Source organism: Anabrus simplex, chromosome 5 (assembly GCF_040414725.1).
Source record: "Anabrus simplex isolate iqAnaSimp1 chromosome 5, ASM4041472v1, whole genome shotgun sequence".
NCBI lineage: Eukaryota > Metazoa > Arthropoda > Insecta > Orthoptera > Tettigoniidae > Anabrus > Anabrus simplex.
In genome coordinates, this window is record NC_090269.1 from 261,089,908 (window position 1) to 261,109,650 (window position 19,743).

The 19,743-nt window shown below is 36.8% G+C and overlaps 1 protein-coding gene across 2 annotated transcripts in view; it reads left to right on the top strand.

Annotated features, from left to right (window-relative positions):
• fry (Protein furry) overlaps positions 1-19,743 on the top strand; it is a 1,574,680-nt gene that overhangs the window by 136,663 nt on the left and 1,418,274 nt on the right. For both annotated transcript variants that reach the window (XR_011018272.1, XM_068227610.1), the window contains exons 16-18: positions 1,338-1,644; positions 9,458-9,647; positions 16,674-16,850. Coding sequence is in view for 1 of the 2 variants with exons in the window: in XM_068227610.1 (XP_068083711.1) it covers positions 1,338-1,644; positions 9,458-9,647; positions 16,674-16,850 (674 nt within the window). In the remaining variant the exon portion in view is untranslated. The remainder of the gene's footprint in view (positions 1-1,337; positions 1,645-9,457; positions 9,648-16,673; positions 16,851-19,743) is intronic.

Here is a 19,743-nt window from a genome sequence, read left to right on the forward strand (position 1 = left end):
TCACAGAGGAAGATCATCCACTTCTTTCAACGTATTTAACATTATCATGCTGGAATTGTGTAGAACATCTGAATTTCTATTGTTAGTTCTGAAAGAGATGTTAACATTATGCTTCTTAAATATATTGGTGACGATATATCTGGTTTTATCAAAAGTGAAAGTTGAAAACAATTTTGGTTTTCATTTATCCTTTATTAAATTTGATTTTGAGCGATGCTTACATTAATTGATTATGTGTTCAATAAAAGTGTTGTTATAACTATTGAACTTAGCAATAGCACGAATGGTATTCAATTCCCTACTCAGATCCGTTTCAGACATGGGGACCTTGAATACGCGGTCCACTAAGCTGTTGTATGTGGCGCGTTTTTGAGCCTGAGGATGTATTGAGTCTTGTTTAATTGTCGTTGCTGTTTGGATGTGTTTCCTGAAAATTCTATATAAGAAAGAAGAGGAAAGTCTGGTGATTGTTAAATCTAAAAAATTGATGGAGCCACTAATTTCTAATTCTAATGTAAAGTTAATGTTATTGAGATTTATTAGCATCGTCGGTGCATCGGTGGAGCATTCATCTAAGATGATAAATCTATCATCCACATATTTGGCCCACATCTGAATATTGTTGAATCTCACATCATGTTCCAAGAACACACGGCAATTTATTCCGGTCACAAGATCCACTCGCTCCAGAAAAGTACGACATAATATCGTATTTACAAAGATGGTTTTTATATGTATCATCTACTGACTTAGTATTGCTTTTACGCTCACAGAGGAAGATCATCCACTTCTTTCAACGTTTTTAACATTACTGCATCGCACTTAGCATACCGGTACATTTTTCTACATACGTTGATGCTAATGCTGTACAAAATACCCAAATCTAAAAATTTTAAGACTGTCAAAAACTTCAAACTTATTTCTACAAGGCTTCTCAGCTTCAGTTTTTTATTTTATTTGTGACTAACAAGTTGTCAATCTTGTACTAATTACATATTCAAACCTGGACATTTAGCATAAATATGCTTTATATTTTAACTTGTAATAGATAGTTTTAATTATGAGGGTCAATTTTGTGTGTTTTAACTTTAATGTGTATCTTTGTATAATGACCCTATTTGGCTGATGATGACGTCCATGGATGTTGAAACCGGTACCATTTAATAAATGATGATGTAATTTTAATCAACAACATATCTTGTATTGAAAAGGTGGATTTTGTACAATTTAACTTATTGTTTTGAAACATTGTACTAGTGTTTAATGGAAAGGAAGATATTGACTTAGTTGTCCATTTATAAATATTAGATGCTCCAGATTACTGTGTTTTCTTTCAGAAGATGGAACCTGTTTCCAGTGTGTTTCACCTTGTGGAAGGTTTTGCTCTAGTAATGCTGTGCAATTGTCGTCTGTACCTGAGACGTTTATCTGTTCACATCTTGCGAGAGGTGAAGATGTTATTGAAGGGTCTAGGTTGTTCTGAAGATGACCAACCTGTTATTGATGTGATCGATCGGTGCTGTCCTCAAGTGATGGAGAAGTGCCTCAGCATGCTTCCTCCTGCAGAAAAGGCTGCTGCTCTCTCAGTATCCAACATAGATCTGCAGTGGATTGTTGATCGAAGTTCTTGTGTTTGGACTGCAGGTATGTTTCCTTATGTAACAAAGATGTCATCCGGACCTAGAAGTATTATCAGCATCAGAATAATAATTATTTATTTTACATTTTATGGCCTTCATAGGACCACTTTAATCAAATATACAATGGATTTTTCAATTTTCTCTCAGCCCAGTACTTCTTCATTCTCTCAGATCTTGATTTTCTCTCCTTGTCTGAAATCAATCTTCCCAAGGTTTGTCTGTTGATCCTGCTCTGTAGTCTGGTGTATACATTTTGAGTGTCTTGATTCTGAGGGTCTTGTTTTATAAATCCTCTACTGTGATCATATCTTCATATCTTCTTTGATTTCTGTAATACACTACTCTTACTGTTCCACAATTTTTCTATTATTATCCTGCTGATTCTACTTTCGGGTGTTCTAATTAGGTGACCAAAGAATGAGATTCATTTTTTTCTGATAGTGCTCATTACTGTTCTATTTCTTTGTAGACTCCTTCATTAGAAACTAGTCTCCAGTGTCCATTTTCCTGGTATTTTTTGTTTATACATGTTCTGATTCTTCTTTCTATTTTGAGTATTCTGTCTATTGCTGTAGTTTTAGTTTTTTTGAAAATGGTTTCACTAGCGTTTGTTATTTCTGGTTGTATGACTGTTTTATAATGCTTTAATTTTGTGGCTATTGAGAGGTCTTTTTTGTTGTATGTGTTCTTGGTGACATGTTGAGCATTGGTTAATTTGTTTATTCTGTTATTCCATGTTTGCTTTTTGTTAAGGTTGTATGTTATAATTTCACTTAAGTATTTAAATTTGTCTACGATTTTGATTTTCTGTTCTCCTACTTGGATTTTCTTTGCGAGTGGTGGGTCGGTTAATATGATTTCTGTTTTCTCAAAGGATATTTTGAGGCTAGTATTTTGTGCTATTTGCTGTAGTGATTTAATTTGTTGTCGAGTTTCCTGAACATTGTTAGATAGGAGAGCAGGGTCATCAGCAAATCCCAGACAATTTAAGGTTATGTTGTCTTTTGATCTTCCTATTTTGATGCTTTTTGGGTTATCCTTATACCATTCCCTCATTGTATATTCCGAAGCACAGTTGAATAGCAGTGGTGACAAACAATCTCCCTGATTTAAACCAGTTTTTGTGAGGAATGGCTTAGAAAATTCCCCTCTGAACTTGACTTTTGATTGTGTATTGGTTAAGGTGACTTCAATCAGTTTGATTAGTTTTGGGTGCAGTCCAAAATTTCTTAATATTTTCAATATTGAAGGTCTATGAATACAGTCATATGCCTTCTTAAAGTCTACAAACGTTATTGCAGATGTTTGTTTTGTTTTCTGTAATATGCCATCACTAATTTTGACGTGATGATTTGTTCTGCACAGCTTCTCCAAGGTCTGAAGCCTCCTTGGTATTCACCTAATTCTTACTCTAATTGTTCTTTAATTCTACCATACAGGATTCTAGAAAATATTTTGTATGTACAGTCCAAGAGAGATATACCTCTGCAGTTATCTGGATTGCTGTTATCTCCTTTTTTGTGAAGCGGGTGGATGATAGTTGTTGTCCAGTGTTCGGGAAAATGTTCCGTTGTCCATATTTTTTATAGAGCCATGTGTAGGGAGATTTGAACTGTGTCACTGGCATATTTCCACATTTCTGCAAAAACTTGATCTTTTCCGCATGCCTTGTATTTTTTCATCTCCTCGACTGCTGTTTCCAATTCTAAAAATGTTGGGGGGTTTAGGTACTCAGGTTTGGTTTTTTACTGTGGTGTTTGTGTTAATTTTTAACAGTTCTTCGTGCTCTTCACTGTTCAAAAGTTTATTGAATGCTTTTGCCATAATTTTGGCATTTTCCTTATTGCTATGCTCCATTTTTCTGTCTTCACTTTTCAACATTAATGTTGGGGGAAGTTGAATTTCTTTAGTTGTCTACCAAAGATTTTATAGTAATCTCTAGAATTGGTTTTATGATAGTTTTATTCCATTGAGGTGATTATATCTTTCTGAAATTGTCTCTTTTATTTTTCTAATAGTTTGGGTGATTTTTTCCTAATATTTCGAGATTGATAATAATAGTAATAATAATATTGACTGATTGTTTATACATGTCTGTTAAGATGTAGTAATATGATTTATGAATTGTTATATGTAGGTATGTATATATACATTGATACAAACAGTATATAATTCTTTTTTTAAGGAGTGTGTTAAGAGAATTCCAGAGCTCGAAGTATTCTAGGTCATGAATAAAAGTCTAATTGATGAATTATAATTAAGTAATATCTTTTATTTCTTTCTCTCCTTTCTTTCTTTCTTTCTTTCTTTCTTTCTTTCTTTCTTTCTTCAGTAGTGCAGATTTGTCTAATGACAAGTTCCAACTCATATTGTACTGGTCTTATAACAGATGGAAGATGGTGATCTATTTTATTCAGGTAAGAAAGTAAGCAGGAGCTTTTCTACATTGACAACTACCAGCACTCAAGCCAAATGAATATGCATCCACTGCAGTACTTACAAAACCCCTAATGTGCATCTTCTGTCCCCATTCACACGCGGCACCATCAAACCACATCTGATAATTTTTTTACATTCAGGTCTTTAAACATTTACCTCCAACCACCACACTCTCGCCTTTACATATTGTGAAGTTGGACATCAGCTGGTGCTCAGGTCTAGGGAAGGATCTGACCGGAGCATTAGATAATCATGTCCATTTTTCCATTCTCTTCTCTGTTTGTCTCCCTACTCCCTGTACCTCACAAGAGTGTATAGTTATCAAGAATGACTGTTACCATTATTATTCTGTTCTCTATTGATGAAAGCTGCTCCAAAAATTTTGGACCGTTGTCTTTCTTGGTGAGTATTCTCTGTCCATATGTTCTTTCATGGTACGTCGCTGTTGTCTGTTTGTTCATTATGTTTTGTTATCCTGACTGGTCACTATTCATGCTCTCAATAAAATTAGAAAATGAGATACAACAAAAATTAACCTGAACTTTGCTTAAATCACCTACACTACATCGAAATATGCTTGGAATTCTTTATGTTTTGTGAGTAGATAAGAGAAAAGGAATACATCTTTTATAAGTTGATTCTGCCTTTTGTGCTATAAACTGCCCTCTTTCATCAGAAACTGTGAGAAAAAGGAGTAGAGAAACCCCTTCAAATCATATATAACGTACTCCACTATGTGTTTTCTTCACCAAGAAAACTCCATCTTCCAAGTCATTCTTCTCAGTTTGGTGCCTGTAGTAAAAAAAAAAAAAAAAAAGGAGAAACTCATTACTAGGGGCTGGATGTTGTTGACCTAAGAAATCACTGAAAATGATATATAAAATGCCCTTAAATATGTGGGAAAATGCTATAAAATAAGTAAAAAAAAAATAACTTAAAATATTTGACCAAACTGAATTCTAGTGACTGTGTAACAGAGGTTTTACAAGAAATATATCCCTGGTTCTAATCACTGCAAACTCTCGATTTACAGAAATAATTATCTCGAAATTTACTTCGAAGTGAACATAAATACATACATAATGATTTGCTGGATGTAGTACTTTACCCCCTGAAGAACCTTGGAACCCTTGTTCTTTGCACTTGTTACAGCTTCCGGATGCTTTTTCGCTTAATGTGCTGTTGTACAACAAATTTCCTTTCCACACTCACTTTAACAAAATAAAACACGTCCATCTCTTGTACACACGTCTTTTCCAACTTCATTCACTAACTGAATTAAAAATAAACTTTGTGATACCTAGCAAGTGGCTGCCTGGTTTGCATCGCGTAGTTTTGAGCTTGCATTTAGGAGATAGTGGGTTTTCCATGATTTTGCATTTTCACAGTAGGCAAATACTGGGGCTGTTTCTTAATTAAGGCCACGGTCACTTCCTTCCCACTCCTAACCCTTTCCTATCATCACCGTAAGACCTGTTTGTGTCATTGCTACTTTTTTAAAAATTATTTTCGCCCACATTGGAGCACTTTAATCAATCCATATACGTTTAAGTCTTAGGAGTATGAGCTACAAATTTGACTTATGTTTCTTCTTCTGCTCCCAGAACTTCTTCATTCTTTCTGACCTGGCGCCCTTTCTTAGTCAGTTATGGTGTACTGTTTGCATGTAAAAGTTTTTAGTCTAAGTCTCAAGTCTCTGTTTCTCAGGATCGTCTTCTCTGTCTTCAATTTGGTGCAATTTATGTGTGATATATATATATATATATATATATAACTAATATTATAAAGAGGAAAAATTTGTTTGTTTGTAACGAATAGGCTCAAAAACTACTGAACCGATTTTAAAAATTTCTTCACCTATAGAAAGATACATTGCCAGTGAGTAACATGGGCTGTATTTTATTTTCAAAACAATTCGATGTGGGGGGCACGGGGGAGAAATATAAAAATAATAGGCTAATATAGGCAAAATATCGAATTTGTCGTATAAGGACGAGACAAAGCTCAATTTAATCCTCTTGACGCAAAGAACAAAACTCGGTAAGCCCTACGGGCCTGAAAACCATGTTTTAAGGCCCTGAAACCAACCGTTACGGAGATATTGGCACCACAGGGGTAGCCCTGCTCTAGGAATCGGATAAAGAAATGAACTGCCGTAACCATGGCAACGTCTGCTCCAGGATTCTAGAGCAGTGAGATTATGTATGTATGTTTGGGCATAGCTGTCAACCAAAATTGGTACAAATAAGACTTAATATCTGGAAAAAATATACTGTTGTGTAAGGTACTCATAGGACTCCTTTGGGCGGGGATGGAAAGGGGATGAAGTACGAGTATAAAAATCTTAATATATATAGAAATGGAAGAGTGTGTGTGTAAATGACACATCTCCTCCTAAACCACTGGAGCAATTTCAACCAAACTTAGTACACGTATTACTTACTATCGGGAGACGATCATTGTGGGGGTTAAGCCATCCCTAGCGTCCTTAAGGGAGGGGGGTCAGGGGGGGGTAGTTATAGTAATAATCGAGAATAGTGTCAAATTCATAGTTTTCGGGGTCGCTGAGTTAAAAAGTAATACTCTAGAATTTTTTAAACTCCAGCCCCCTTTTAGGTAGGGAGCAAGAGGGGGGGGGGGTGAGGTATAGAAATAATTAAAAACAGTTTCAAATCCACAGATTTCAGGGTCTCTGAGATGAATATCTACAAAAAATCACAGAAACATAACATGTTACAGACATGAAAATTGATATTTGGAATCCCCTTTAAAAATGAAAGAACAGAAATATTCGTTTTCAGAAAATATACTTAGGGGGGGGGGGGGAGGTGAAAAGAAGTGAGGAAGGAGTTGAATTATTTATATGATACATACATCTCAAAAATGAAGATGTTACAGACTTGAAAATTGGTACTTGCAATTTCCTTTAAAAATGAACACACTCTTTTTGGAAAATCCACTTAAGGGGGTGAAAAGAATAAAAAAAGCGGGTGAATTTTTAAAATGAGTATCTTCTTCTATCGCTTTACCCACACCTTTGGGTTTGCGTGTGCGAAGTGTGTCGCACATGTGGATTTGACCCTGTTTTATGGCTGGATGCCCTTCCTAACGGCAACCGTATGCGTAGAGATGTAATTTATACTTCTATACTAATATATAAAGAGGAAAAAATTTGTATATTTGTTTGTAATGGGTAGACTCAAAAACTACTGAACCGATTTTAAAAACTACTTCACCTATAGAAAACTACATTGCCAGTGAGTAACATGGGCTGTATTTTATTTTCAAAACAATTCAAGGGGGGGGGGGGGGGCAGCAGGGGGTGATATAAAAATATTAAAATAATAGGCTAATATAGGCAAAATCGAATTTGCTGTACAAGGACGAGACAAATCTCATTTTAAGCCCCTTGACGCAAAGAACAAAACTCGGTGAAACCTTTGGGCCCGAAAACCATGTTTTAAGGCCCTAAAACCAACCATAATGGAGATATTGGAACCACACTACCCCTGCTCTAGGAATCGGATAAAGAAACGAACGGCCGTAACCATGACAACGTCAGCTCCAGGATTCTACAGCAGCTAGATTATGCATGTACGTTTGGGCATAGCTGCCAACCAAAATTGATACACATATGACTTATTATCTGGAAAAAATAAACTGCTGTGTACGACGCTCATAGCACTCCTTTGGGCGGGGATGGAAAGGGAGCGAAGTATAAAAGTAATAGCCCCGGAGATCTCCGTAGTACAGCAGCCAGCGGTTGCCGACGGGCCTCCGTTTTTACGTACTGGCTTAGGTTTCAGCATTTTGCGGAGTCTGTTACCTATAGTTTAAAGTATTTTCTATCAAATCATGGAGTAGTAGGATCACTGATGTTATTAGTGCCGATATTTTTGTCCACTTTTACGATAATCGTAACCATGAAAACAACCTATATACTGTACCCAATTGTCAACATACTCAGATTCATTTTGTGTGCGACATGAGTGACAAGCCCAGAGAGTTACAATTCTCGATAATTATAGTCGTTTCTTTCATGCATCGTGTATTTCCTTGATCATTTGTAATAGTTACGAAATGTCAGATCAAACAAATACATTCAGTAATATTTATGTTTGTGGTCTAGCGGAAGTATGCTTACACTAAACCTGCAGCTTTGTGAAGGGAGCAGGTATATCTGGGTGGGAATGAAGGAAAAACATGGTAGCAAAAGATCTTAGAGGTCGACGCTAATTAGGAACTAATATTTTAGAGGCCCCTATGAAGAAAAGAAGAAGAAGATACACTATAATTCCAAACATGACAAATAATTTCTACGTAGTTAATAAATACACCAGTGATATAAATATCTAATGAAGTCAGTTACACCGACAGTATGAGTAACTAAAGCCAGTTTCTGATAACCCGTACGGAGAACAGGTACTTCTGCTAGTATATATATAAAAGCCACAACACTTCATGATAGTTTCACTTTTGGCATTTTTGTTGCACAGAACTACTTGGGAGGATAATTCTGTACTGAAGTGGTAAGTTATATAACTTATTTCCATTTCCCTTCATGTTTCCATTTGTTATTGGCCTTGAGGTATGTGGAGGTGAATGACTGGCTGTAGGGGCAGGGAAATGGCTGGTGCCTTCCTTGTGCTTGAGACGCATTAGGAATTCTTTCTCCTAATAGTCGGAGTTCTTTATTGTGTTTCTGCACATATCTTGGAAACACAAGATTCATAGGTATAAATCCTTTCCTTACCCTTTCTTAGTCACCAACAACTATTGTCAGTTTGCTTGGTCATGAAAGATATTTAGCAAATTTAACCATATGTAAGAAAAATGTATAATTTTTATGTTGTCATAAAAATGCATAAATTGAAAAAAAAGAACCTTCTAGAAAGTTCAAATAATGATGGATAATCCCAAATTGGCAAAAGAAATGCAAAATAAAAGCGTGTTATTACAGTTTGTTATATCTCAGAATGAATTTCTATACTGCAGAACAATTTCCTAGAGCAAAGGCAAAAAAGAAGACATTTCAATATCTGTCACCTACTCATTACTATTGTACAAAGCGTAATATCTGGGAATTTCCTATGAACACTCAAGTTTTTCAAATGTTCCAATAAATTGTTAAAAGGTTCCATGGTTGGGTAGTTGTATTTCTAGTTGTTTATGTGTTTCGAAGCATATTTTCATGATGTAGTAATGTGGAAGATCACAGAACTTATTTATCTTCATATTTTTTATTAACATGTAAAATTAACCTTAATTATTCATTTACAGCACTACCAGGTGGCAAAAAATCCTTTTTAGCTACTGATAGAATTAGTTTTGTGTATAAATTTCTTTCTTTATTCTTTTGACTTGAACTTTCTTTACAGGCTTCCAAGATGAAAATAGTACAAAGAGTTCATCATCATTAAATCTGAACAGTATTGATCCATGGAGTACCTGTTTGTTTGGATTTCTGGAAAGAGGACGAGTTCTCTCACAGTGTCCCACTGCCGTAATGCATTCTTGGCCTATTGTTTTTGGCAGAGTTAATACTCTTTTCACTGTCATTGATCCAACGTAGGTATCATGTAATATATTTTTAATTTCACTCTATGAAATGAAATATGACAGTATATATGTTTGCCCCTATGTCCAGTTTTTTGATACACAGTTGGGGATGAGGTGAGATGAATTTTTATGCCATGCTTTTACGACTGAATGCCCTTCCTGTCAGAACCTCATTTGAGGAGCTATTGAAGATGAAAGGAATGATGGTTAACAAAACTGGGTAAGGAGATGGAAGGAGTCAGCTGTGGTCTATGAATAGGAACTGTCCTGGCATTTGCCTGGAAGTGAAAATGGGAAACCACAGAAAACCTCCTCAGGACAGTTGATGGTAAAGTTCGAACCCACTTATCTCCAGAATGCAGAGTTTGGCTCCGTAGCTGTAATGCATTAACATGCATGGCCACTTTGCTTGGTTTAATTAAACATGACTACATATATAAAAATATTTGTTAAAATTTCCCATGTTTAACTACATATTTAAAAGATCTGTATGTAGATAAAACTTAATATTTTTATTTACTTCTATAATCAGAAATTCTAATTACTGTATCAGTTTTAAAAGTAATAAACTTCATTGTTAGGTTCCGTATTGAGTTGAGACTATGCTTAAAGTAAATACAAAATTTTAATATTCCACCTTCTCAATACTAAAAAATCATTTGATGTTTTTACAAAAACATTACAATGATGTTAAAAGGTACTAGTTTCGGTCCACTGTGGATCATCATCAGCCTAGCCAAATTACAACAGTAAAAGACATAGTGATAAAAATAGTGTGGAGAAATGAGAGAGGATCTAGAAGGATGGGATGGTGGTGGAATGACAGATAAAAGTGAAAAAACCGTATTTGCGAATAATGATAAAAGTAACAGAAGTGTTCACAATGACAAGTAAAATCTTGTGAAGTCACGTAAAAACTCTTGATGAGATAGTCTTTGGTTGGCAGTTACTCCTGTGTTGCACGATTGACATATATAACTACGTATATGCTTCTAGAAAGTTGTAGATGTAAGTTCCACTTTTGTGTAGAGGGAAGAATTGTCCGATGAGACCAGCACAAGATTAAAAATTGACAAAGTTGAACCTATTCTATGGTGGAATGAAAGGCTTTCTGTGTTAAACAGAAGTAGTCTCAGTTCAATCGGGACTCCAATGAACCTTGCGCTGCGTGGAACAAACTTACTCCGTAAGTTGCATTCAATACAGCAAGTTTGTTCCACGCAGCGCAAGGTTCATTGGGGTCCCGATTGAACTGAGACTACTTCTGTTTAACACAGAAAGCCTTTCATTCCACCATAGAACAGGTTCAACTTTGTCAATTTTTAATCTTGTGCTGGTCTCATCGGACAATTCTTCCCTCTATACAAAAGTGGAACTTACATCTACAACTTTCTAGAAGCATATACGTAGTTATATATGTCAATCGTGCAACACAGGAGTAACTGCCAACCAAAGACTATCTCATCAAGAGGTTTTACGTGACTTCACAAGATTTTACTTGTCATTGTGAACACTTCTGTTACTTTTATCATTATTCGCAAATACGGTTTTTTCACTTTTATCTGTCATTCCACCACCATCCCATCCTTCTAGATCCTCTCTCATTTCTCCACACTATTTTTATCACTATGTCTTTTACTGTTGTAATTTGGCTAGGCTGATGATGGTCCACAGTGGACCGAAACTAGTACCTTTTAACATCATTGTAATGTTTTTGTAAAAACATCAAATGATTTTTTAGTATTGAGAAGGTGGAATATTAAAATTTTGTATTTACTTTAAGCAATGTATCAGTTTTGTTATTTAGTGGCTACCAAATGAACTGGCTGCATGGTGCAAGCCGCATAGCTGTTAGCTTGTATTCGGGAGATGATGAGTTCGAACCCCACCATTGGCAGACCTGAAGATGGTGACTCTATTGTTAGGTATGTGAGGAGATTGTGTACATAAAAGGGAACCAAGGTAGAGTGTTATCCAGGAATTACGATAAGGCAGATGTTGAGGAAAGTAGAATGGAAGGAGGAGGGTAAGGAGAAGGTGATAAGTTTTCATGTTGGTACCTACATCGTAAGGCAACCAGAAATAGCAACTAACGTAGTTGGGGACGTTTGGGATCTGGTTATGACAGTGCAGGAGAAATTTATGGGAGCAGAGATTTTTATTAGTGGGATACGGTGAAGAAAGGATACTGACTGGGTGGTGATTGGGGATTTAAATGAGGCTATGGAATGGGCATGGGGGAAATTGGGAGTGAGATTTGTAGATCCTAATAGACGGGTAGGTGATGGGAATCTACTCTCAAATGGCTTTGTTTAAAAGAGTTATAGGGAGGTATATTCAGGAAAACCGGCTGGATGAGGAAGCAGTGATGAGACTATAGGGCACTGGAACGCAAGTAAGGATTACATAAAATTGTTACTGTCAAGCTATAATAATAGTGTAAAGAAAAGAAAAGAATTAAGTAATTTGGTAGATATATATTTACCAGATATTATAATAGGGCTTGAATCATGGCTGAGAAGTGATATTATGGATGAGGAAATTTTCTCACAGAACTAAAGTGTTTATCATAGAGACAGGATTGGAACGCTACATGGGGGAGTATTCATACTGGTTAAAAAAAGTATTTTGTAAGCTGCAAAAAAGTTAAGGATGAAAAATATGAATATCTAGGTGTAAGGCTCATCTCTAAAGATAATAGGCAAATTGATATTTTTGGAGTGTACAGATCTGGAAAGGGTGGTCCAGACGCCGATTCACAATTATTTGATATAATCAGCTATGTGGGAAGGATACAGGAAGCAATGTGATTGTTGCAAATTATCTCAATTACCAATCAGTTGGGAAGGTAATGCGAATGACAGGAAGGATGACCAACAAATGGCAAGTAAGTTAATCTGGGAAGGACAGCTGAATAAAAAAGTGATGGAACCAAATAGAGGGAAGAATATTCTAGATGTGGTGCTGGTAAAACTAGATGAGCTATGTAGAGTAACTGAAGTAATAGATGATATTAGTGATCACAAAGCTGTTTTTGTCTGTAATTAAAAATAAATGTGTGAGAAAGAATGTTGTAAAAGTAGGACTATTTGGCAAGACCATATGGTTATAAAAGAGGCATGGGGGAGTTTAAAAAAATGGATAATGGGGAATTAAAATGTAAACAGCCTAAGGGATGGGTTTAAAGCAATAGTTTTTTTTTTTTTTTTGCTAGGGGCTTTACGTCGCACCGACACAGATAGGTCTTATGGCGACGGTGGGATAGGAAAGGCCTAGGAGTTGGAAGGAAGCGGCCGTGGCCTTAATTAAGGTACAGCCCCAGCATTTGCCTGGTGTGAAAATGGGAAACCACGGAAAACCATTTTCAGGGCTGCCGATAGTGGGATTCGAACCTACTATCTCCCGGATGCAAGCTCACAGCCGCGTGCCTCAATGCGCACGACCAACTCGCCCGGTAAGCAATAGTTCAGAATTGGAAAAACAGGTACTGGTATGTACCTTTAAACATGGTAAGAAATGGGAAAGCCCCACTATATTTTAACAGAGAAATAGAGAGATTAAGGAAGAAGTGCAGGTTAGAAAGAATAGTCAGGAATGGTTGTGGCAGTAAGGGGAGATTGAAGGAACTTACTAGGGAAATGAATTTAGCCAAAAATGTAAACTATGAATAACATGATTGCAAGCATAATTGGCAGTTATGTGAACGTTAGAGAAAAATAGAAGGGTATTTATATGTATTTTTAGGAGGAAACTTGTTCCAGGAAGGACATTCCAGGCAGAGGGTATCTGTCTTGCTTGAAGTCCAGTGTTTATAATTCAGAAAATGTATACAGATTGAATATAAACGACTTCTTATAGTATAAGGAGTTCTGCATATGATGAGAGGTGAAATTCCCAATTCAAGATGGAACCAATGGAACCTTGCACGGCAATGTGATTGGCTTGACCGGTAATGTGCAACGGCAGTTGCAGTTGTTGCGCCATTGTTGTACATAACAAATATTCAATATTTTGACAAAAGATGTAATTGAATTATAGAATTCACTAGAAGCATCTGGTCTTTATACTCAGACCAGCATTTTATACTTTTATCATTATGCAATTTTAATGTATAAGTAAAGTGTAATATTTCAACCATTATTGTAAAAATCGATGTGGTACTATATTTTTAGTCTCATTGCAATATATGTAAACTTGAACATTTCACTATCTGTTGATCAGTACCACGATATAATTTTATCTCGCATAACATTTCATGCATTTCACCATTTTATACACATTATCACATTACATATAGCTCATTTTATTAATTTTATGAATTCACAACAAAATATTGTTCCGGGATATCGACAAAAAAAATGTACCTTATTTAGGCTGATGATGACCCACACAGGGTCGAAACTAGTCCCCTAACAACACATTGTAATGTATACATAGGCATTACAATTATTGTGTATTATTGAGTAGGTGGAATAAAACTTTGTTAATTAAATTATATGTCTACTATATTGTTCGAGAGGGTCACTTCTTGCTTCATATTCTTCTGTAAGTGCCTGAATTAGTCCGACCCCGCGGTGTACGGAGCAACGCGTCCGCCTGTCATCCAGCGGTCCCAGGTTCGATTTCCGGCCGGGTCAGGGGTTTTTAATTGTAAATGATTAACATCCCTGGCCTGGGGACTGGGTGTTTGTCGTCGTCCTTAACATTCCTTGCCTCACATTCAACACTGTACACTTCCTCAAATTCCACTTACATGCAGTTTCCAATCATATGGTGAAAGTAGTGGCAAAAGATCTACAGAGGTCGACGCCATGAACAAATGAACAAATATGATTTTTTTTTTTTTTTTTTAAGTGCGTGGATTTCTTTATCCTGACACTGAAGTTTCTTAAGTCTGCTATGAGTTCAGCATTGAACTGGAGAAATTTTGTCCAGTTCCTTTACAAGAAGTATGGTCATTCACTCCATCACCTCTATAATTTTGTCCAAAAAGTTTACCGAGCTGAGTCTCGTTCAGGAACCTCATGGCAGTCTCCTCTCAAAGGTAGGCACTGCCGCTTGTGTCCTTATTGTTGCGCCTCTTGTTACAGGTAATCGTAGTGCACAGCTGAATATTTCAATATATTAAAGAGAATAGAATCACATCAGGGAACACTTTCACTTCGTGATCAGACCATGATTAGATTACACACTTGAATACAACTTTTGATACATATTACTGGGAAATAACACCTGCTAATTCACTTTAATTGAGGAACTGATCTCATGCATGTCCATCAGTCAGCATGCCAGCCACGTATTTATCAAGCAGTAATCATAGCAAAAAGGGGAGACACATGGATGAACACAGTTTGAGCAGTGCAGCTGTAAAAGGTATCGTTCTCCATCATGTGAAGCATAAATTGCTTTATTGTGTATAAGTTTGTGTATAATGGATGCCTATGTTTGTATTTTGATTTAATATATATCTTATTTGAAATATTACTAATCTGTTGCCTAATAAATAACAAGAACTGGAGTTTTCTTAAGTTTAAACTTGTTGATGCTAGTGTATGAAATATAGTATTATTATGCTCCAGTAAGCTTGATTTTGTAGGATGGTGTAACTGTTTATCTTCATTTACTGAATAGTCTGTCAGAATTGCCAAAATTTTCCAGAAATATGTAGTGTCATAAGTTTATAATGGCAATGTATGAAAATATGAAGATTGCTTTTGTGTTTCCATGTTTGTCCTTTTCTCCCATTTCTATTGTTTCCACTTTCCAATCTAACCTTACATTGTGTTTATGCTACTGTTCATATTCCTTTTCTGTCTCTGTACCTATGAGTTTCAGTATTGAAACATGCTCCTTTTATACATAGTCAATTATTGCTGAACAGCTACTGAACTTCAATATCAATCCATTTATCTATCAATCAGTCATCACTGATTTGCATTTAGGGTTATTGTCCAGGTGACAGATTCCCTATCAGTTGTTTACCTACTCTTTTCTTAAATGATTTCAAAGAACATGGAAATTTATTAAATATTTCCGTTAGTAAATTATTTCAGTCTCTAATTCATCATCTTGTAAACAGTAATGCCCCAATTTGTCTTCTTGAATTCCAACTTTATCATCATATTATGATCTTTCCTCCTTTTAAAAACTCCCTTCAAGCTTATTCATGTACTAATATCATTCCATGCCATCTCTCTGCTGACAGCTTTGAAATATAGCCTAGCAAGCAGCTCATCTCCTTACTCCCAAATCTTCCCAGCTCAAAGTTTGCAACATTTTTTTGTAACACTGCTCTTTTGTCAGAAATCACCCTGAACAAACCATGCTACTTTCCTTTGGATATTTTCCAGTTATTGAATTAAGTAATCCTGGTAATGGTCCCCACTGTACTCTAATTAGAGTCTTACCGGGTGAGTTGGCCTTGCGGTTAGGGGTGCGCGGCTGTGAGCTTGCATCCGGGAGATAGTGGGTTCGAATCCCACTGTCGGCAGCCCTGAAGATGGTTTTCCATGGTTTCCCATTTTCACACCAGGCAAATGCTGGGGCTGTACCTTAATTAAGGCCATGGTCATTTCCTTCTCACTCCCAGGCCTTTCCTATTCCATCATCACCATAAGACCTGTCTGTGTCGGTGCGACGTAAAGCCACTAGCAAAAAAAAATAAAATTAAGAGTCTTACTGGTGACTTATAAACGCTGTCCTTTACATCCTTACCACAACTTCACCAACAACATTATTAAATGTTGGTTAAGGTTTGCTCTTTCATCACCTGTTGATGGTACAGTTACTTAGCTAAACATATGAATTAAAGACTGCTACTCATAGTGTCCCTTACACTACTTTTCTGCTGTAAAGTATACCACATCTGACTGCACATCAGATGGGTTTGGTTTAATATTCTGAGTTGATCTAACATTTTCACCTGTGTAGCCTATTTGTGAGACTTTTAAGTTGACCTTTTTACTCGTAGTATTTGTATGAAAATTATTTCTTACAAATGGATCTCTTAATAATTTATTATTCATTATTTGACAGGCCTGTGAATGATAACCGTGCCTCTCTTCTGCGAGGTTCAACGACAGTCAAGAAACCTGTTAATGAGCGTGATATCTACATGCACGTTTGGAAGAATTATGTCACGTTCGCCTTTCGGGTGGTTCCACCTATTCCCAGCCCTATTGTACGATGTGCATCTCCAGATCTCAGTCTGAGGTGAGGTATTCTTGACACATATTTTATACCATTTGTACTGTAACTATGTTTCAATATAAATTAACCCCTCACAGTAGCACTGCATAGCTCATGATAATAGAATTTTTTTTAAATGCTGAAGTCTCTTATGTGATTGCATTACTGTCCTACATCAAGTAACAATTTGTCACTGTTCGGGCAGAAGGTCATATCTCACAATGCTTTTCCTAACCATTATTTTCTTTAAGACTGGTCACGCCTCCTAGCCGCATATTCGCTCTCAGCTGCGACATCTGGTTATGTCCCATTGGGAGATAGAGTGGCAGGCCATTCCAATTCCCAATAAGCTGAGAGCGATAAAAGGAACGAACGTATGGAGGACTTCCCTTCGGGCTTCGCGGGGGGAGGCCGTGGTGTTGTGTCGTCCTTGGATCGGCCACGGTATCATGACTCACTCGCATCTTTTGAAAGGAGAACCCCCTCCGGTGTGTACCTGCAGCGACCATCTTACCGTGATGCACGTCCTTGCGGAGTGTATGGACGTGGTCGAACTTCGCCGTAGTCTTAGCCTCCCGGGTACCATCTCCCTTATCTTGGGAGATGGCGAGCAGTCTGCAGACCTCGTCATCCGCTTTATGAGGGATAGTGGTCTGTTTTATCGTGTCTAATGATGTCCTTTGTCCTCGTGTATTTCTGTCAATTGCGCTTTTATCCCATTGACTTCATTTTAGTTTGTGTTGCGTATTTTAATGTGTTATTTTAACGTCTAATGTAAATTATGTATATATATCTGCACTACCAGGCAATGCCTTATTCCTTTTCTTCCCATATTTTCTCTGATTTTATTAGAAAATAAGGCATTGCAAATTAGATCCACTGCTGTTTTAATCTCGTACTCATTTTCTCATCACCATTTTTTAAACTCTTGTCAGTGGATATATTTTAAAATTTTAAATATCATGTATCATGTCCATCTCGTTCCATTAGGGGCCGATGACCTTCGATGTTAGGACCCTTAAAACAACAAGCATCATCATCATCATCATCATCATCATCATCATCATCATCATCATAGACGCATACAAATGTGCAGTCGATCAGAACAATTTTCGTTGTGTTCATTTTTGCATGCTAACATGAAAATGAAAATGAACCATCATCATCATCATCATCATCGGTTTACACTTCCAGCGAGCCGGGTAGAGTGTTTGAAAACAAGCGTTTTCCAAAGTTGCCTATTCAAAAATATGTTGATGTCCATGACAGATTCCCAGTTCCATCCTCTTCTCTCCATGTCTTCCCTCAGTTGGTCTATCCATCTTCTTCTTGGTCTTCCAGCTGGTCTTCTACCTGTTATTCTCTTTTACATGGTAACTTTGTGCTATTCATTCATTTAACATGCCCAAACCATTTAAGTCTAGATGACCTAAGTCTTCCTCCATCGATGCATTTAGATCAAGGTTAGATTGGATCTCATCATTCTTCACGTGATCAAGTTGTGTCTTTTGGAGGGCAGTTCTAAGAAATTTAATTTCACAGGCTTGAATCCTACTACAATCCTTTGATGTTAGTGTGCAGGTTTCCAGAGAATATGTAAGGATGGGAATGAAATATGACTTGTACAGGATCACTTTTGTTCTTTGTGGGACCTTTCTCATCCCATAGTAGGTGTCTAATGATATGTGAAAGTTAGAGCCTTTGGTTACTCTGTTTGTTATTTCTATCTCAGCTCTATTATTACTAGCCATTACACTTCCTAAATATCAGAATTAGTGTACTACTTCAACTTGGTGATCCTGTATTTTTATGCTGCATTTTGTGTTATGTCTGCTGATTTTCAATACTACTGTTTTTGATGGGTTCAATTTCATTCCATAATCATCAAACTTCTTACACCGTGCATTCAGATTATTTTGCACTCCCTCCTCTGTTTCATCTCATATTGCTACATCGCCTGCAAACACCAGAGCCTGAAGATCTTTATTACCTTTTCCTTTTAGTTCCTTTAAAATGGTATCCATAACTGCTATGAATAGAAGAGGTGATAAGGCAGTTCTCTGTTGCACTCCTCTGGTTGTATTGAACCATTCAGAGTGACCATCTCCAACACTGACACAGCTTTTGCAATTAGTATATTTTGGATCTTCCTAACAAGGTACTCTGGTACACCAAGTTTTCAAAGACTTTTCCAAATAGTTGATCTAGGAACATTATCGTATACCTTTTCAAGGTCCATAAACACAATAATTAGGTCTTTTCATCTTTCCCAGTGTTTCTCTGCCAACATCCTCAAAGCAAATATCAGATCTGTTGTGCTTCTTCCAGCCCTAAAGCCATGTTGTTTGTCTTCTAAGATGGGCTCTAGTATATCCCTTACTCTGGCTTCAGTGATCTTCTCCATAATGTTGAGGCCATGTGATAGCAGAGTAATGCCTCTATAATTTCCACTTTTCCTTCTACTCCCTTTCTTAAACATCATCCCTTTTGTCCAATCTTCAGGTATTTCGTTATCCTTCCACATTGTTCTGAGAACTCTATACAGCCACTGTATTCCTGGTGAACCAGTAGCTTTAATCATGTCAGCTGTAACTTCATCAGCTCCTGCTGACTTACCACTTCTCATCTTATGGAGAGCTTGCTCTACTTCTGTCCATGTAATTGGGATATCTTCCTCTTTTGTTTTTAGGAGCTTGTCAAAATACTGTCCCATTGTATCCCTGAAGCTTAAGTACATTATACTGTAGGAGTGTGTAATTAAGCAATACACCATCATTTTTTCAGCACTGGCGGTTACCCGAATTTTTTTTTGGTGGCGGTGAATCTGTGTGCTTCCATTGAGCTGACTGGCGCTTTGTTTCTGGATTGAAAAATGGCATCCACGTCTCATCCATTGTCACAATCGACGAAAAGAAAG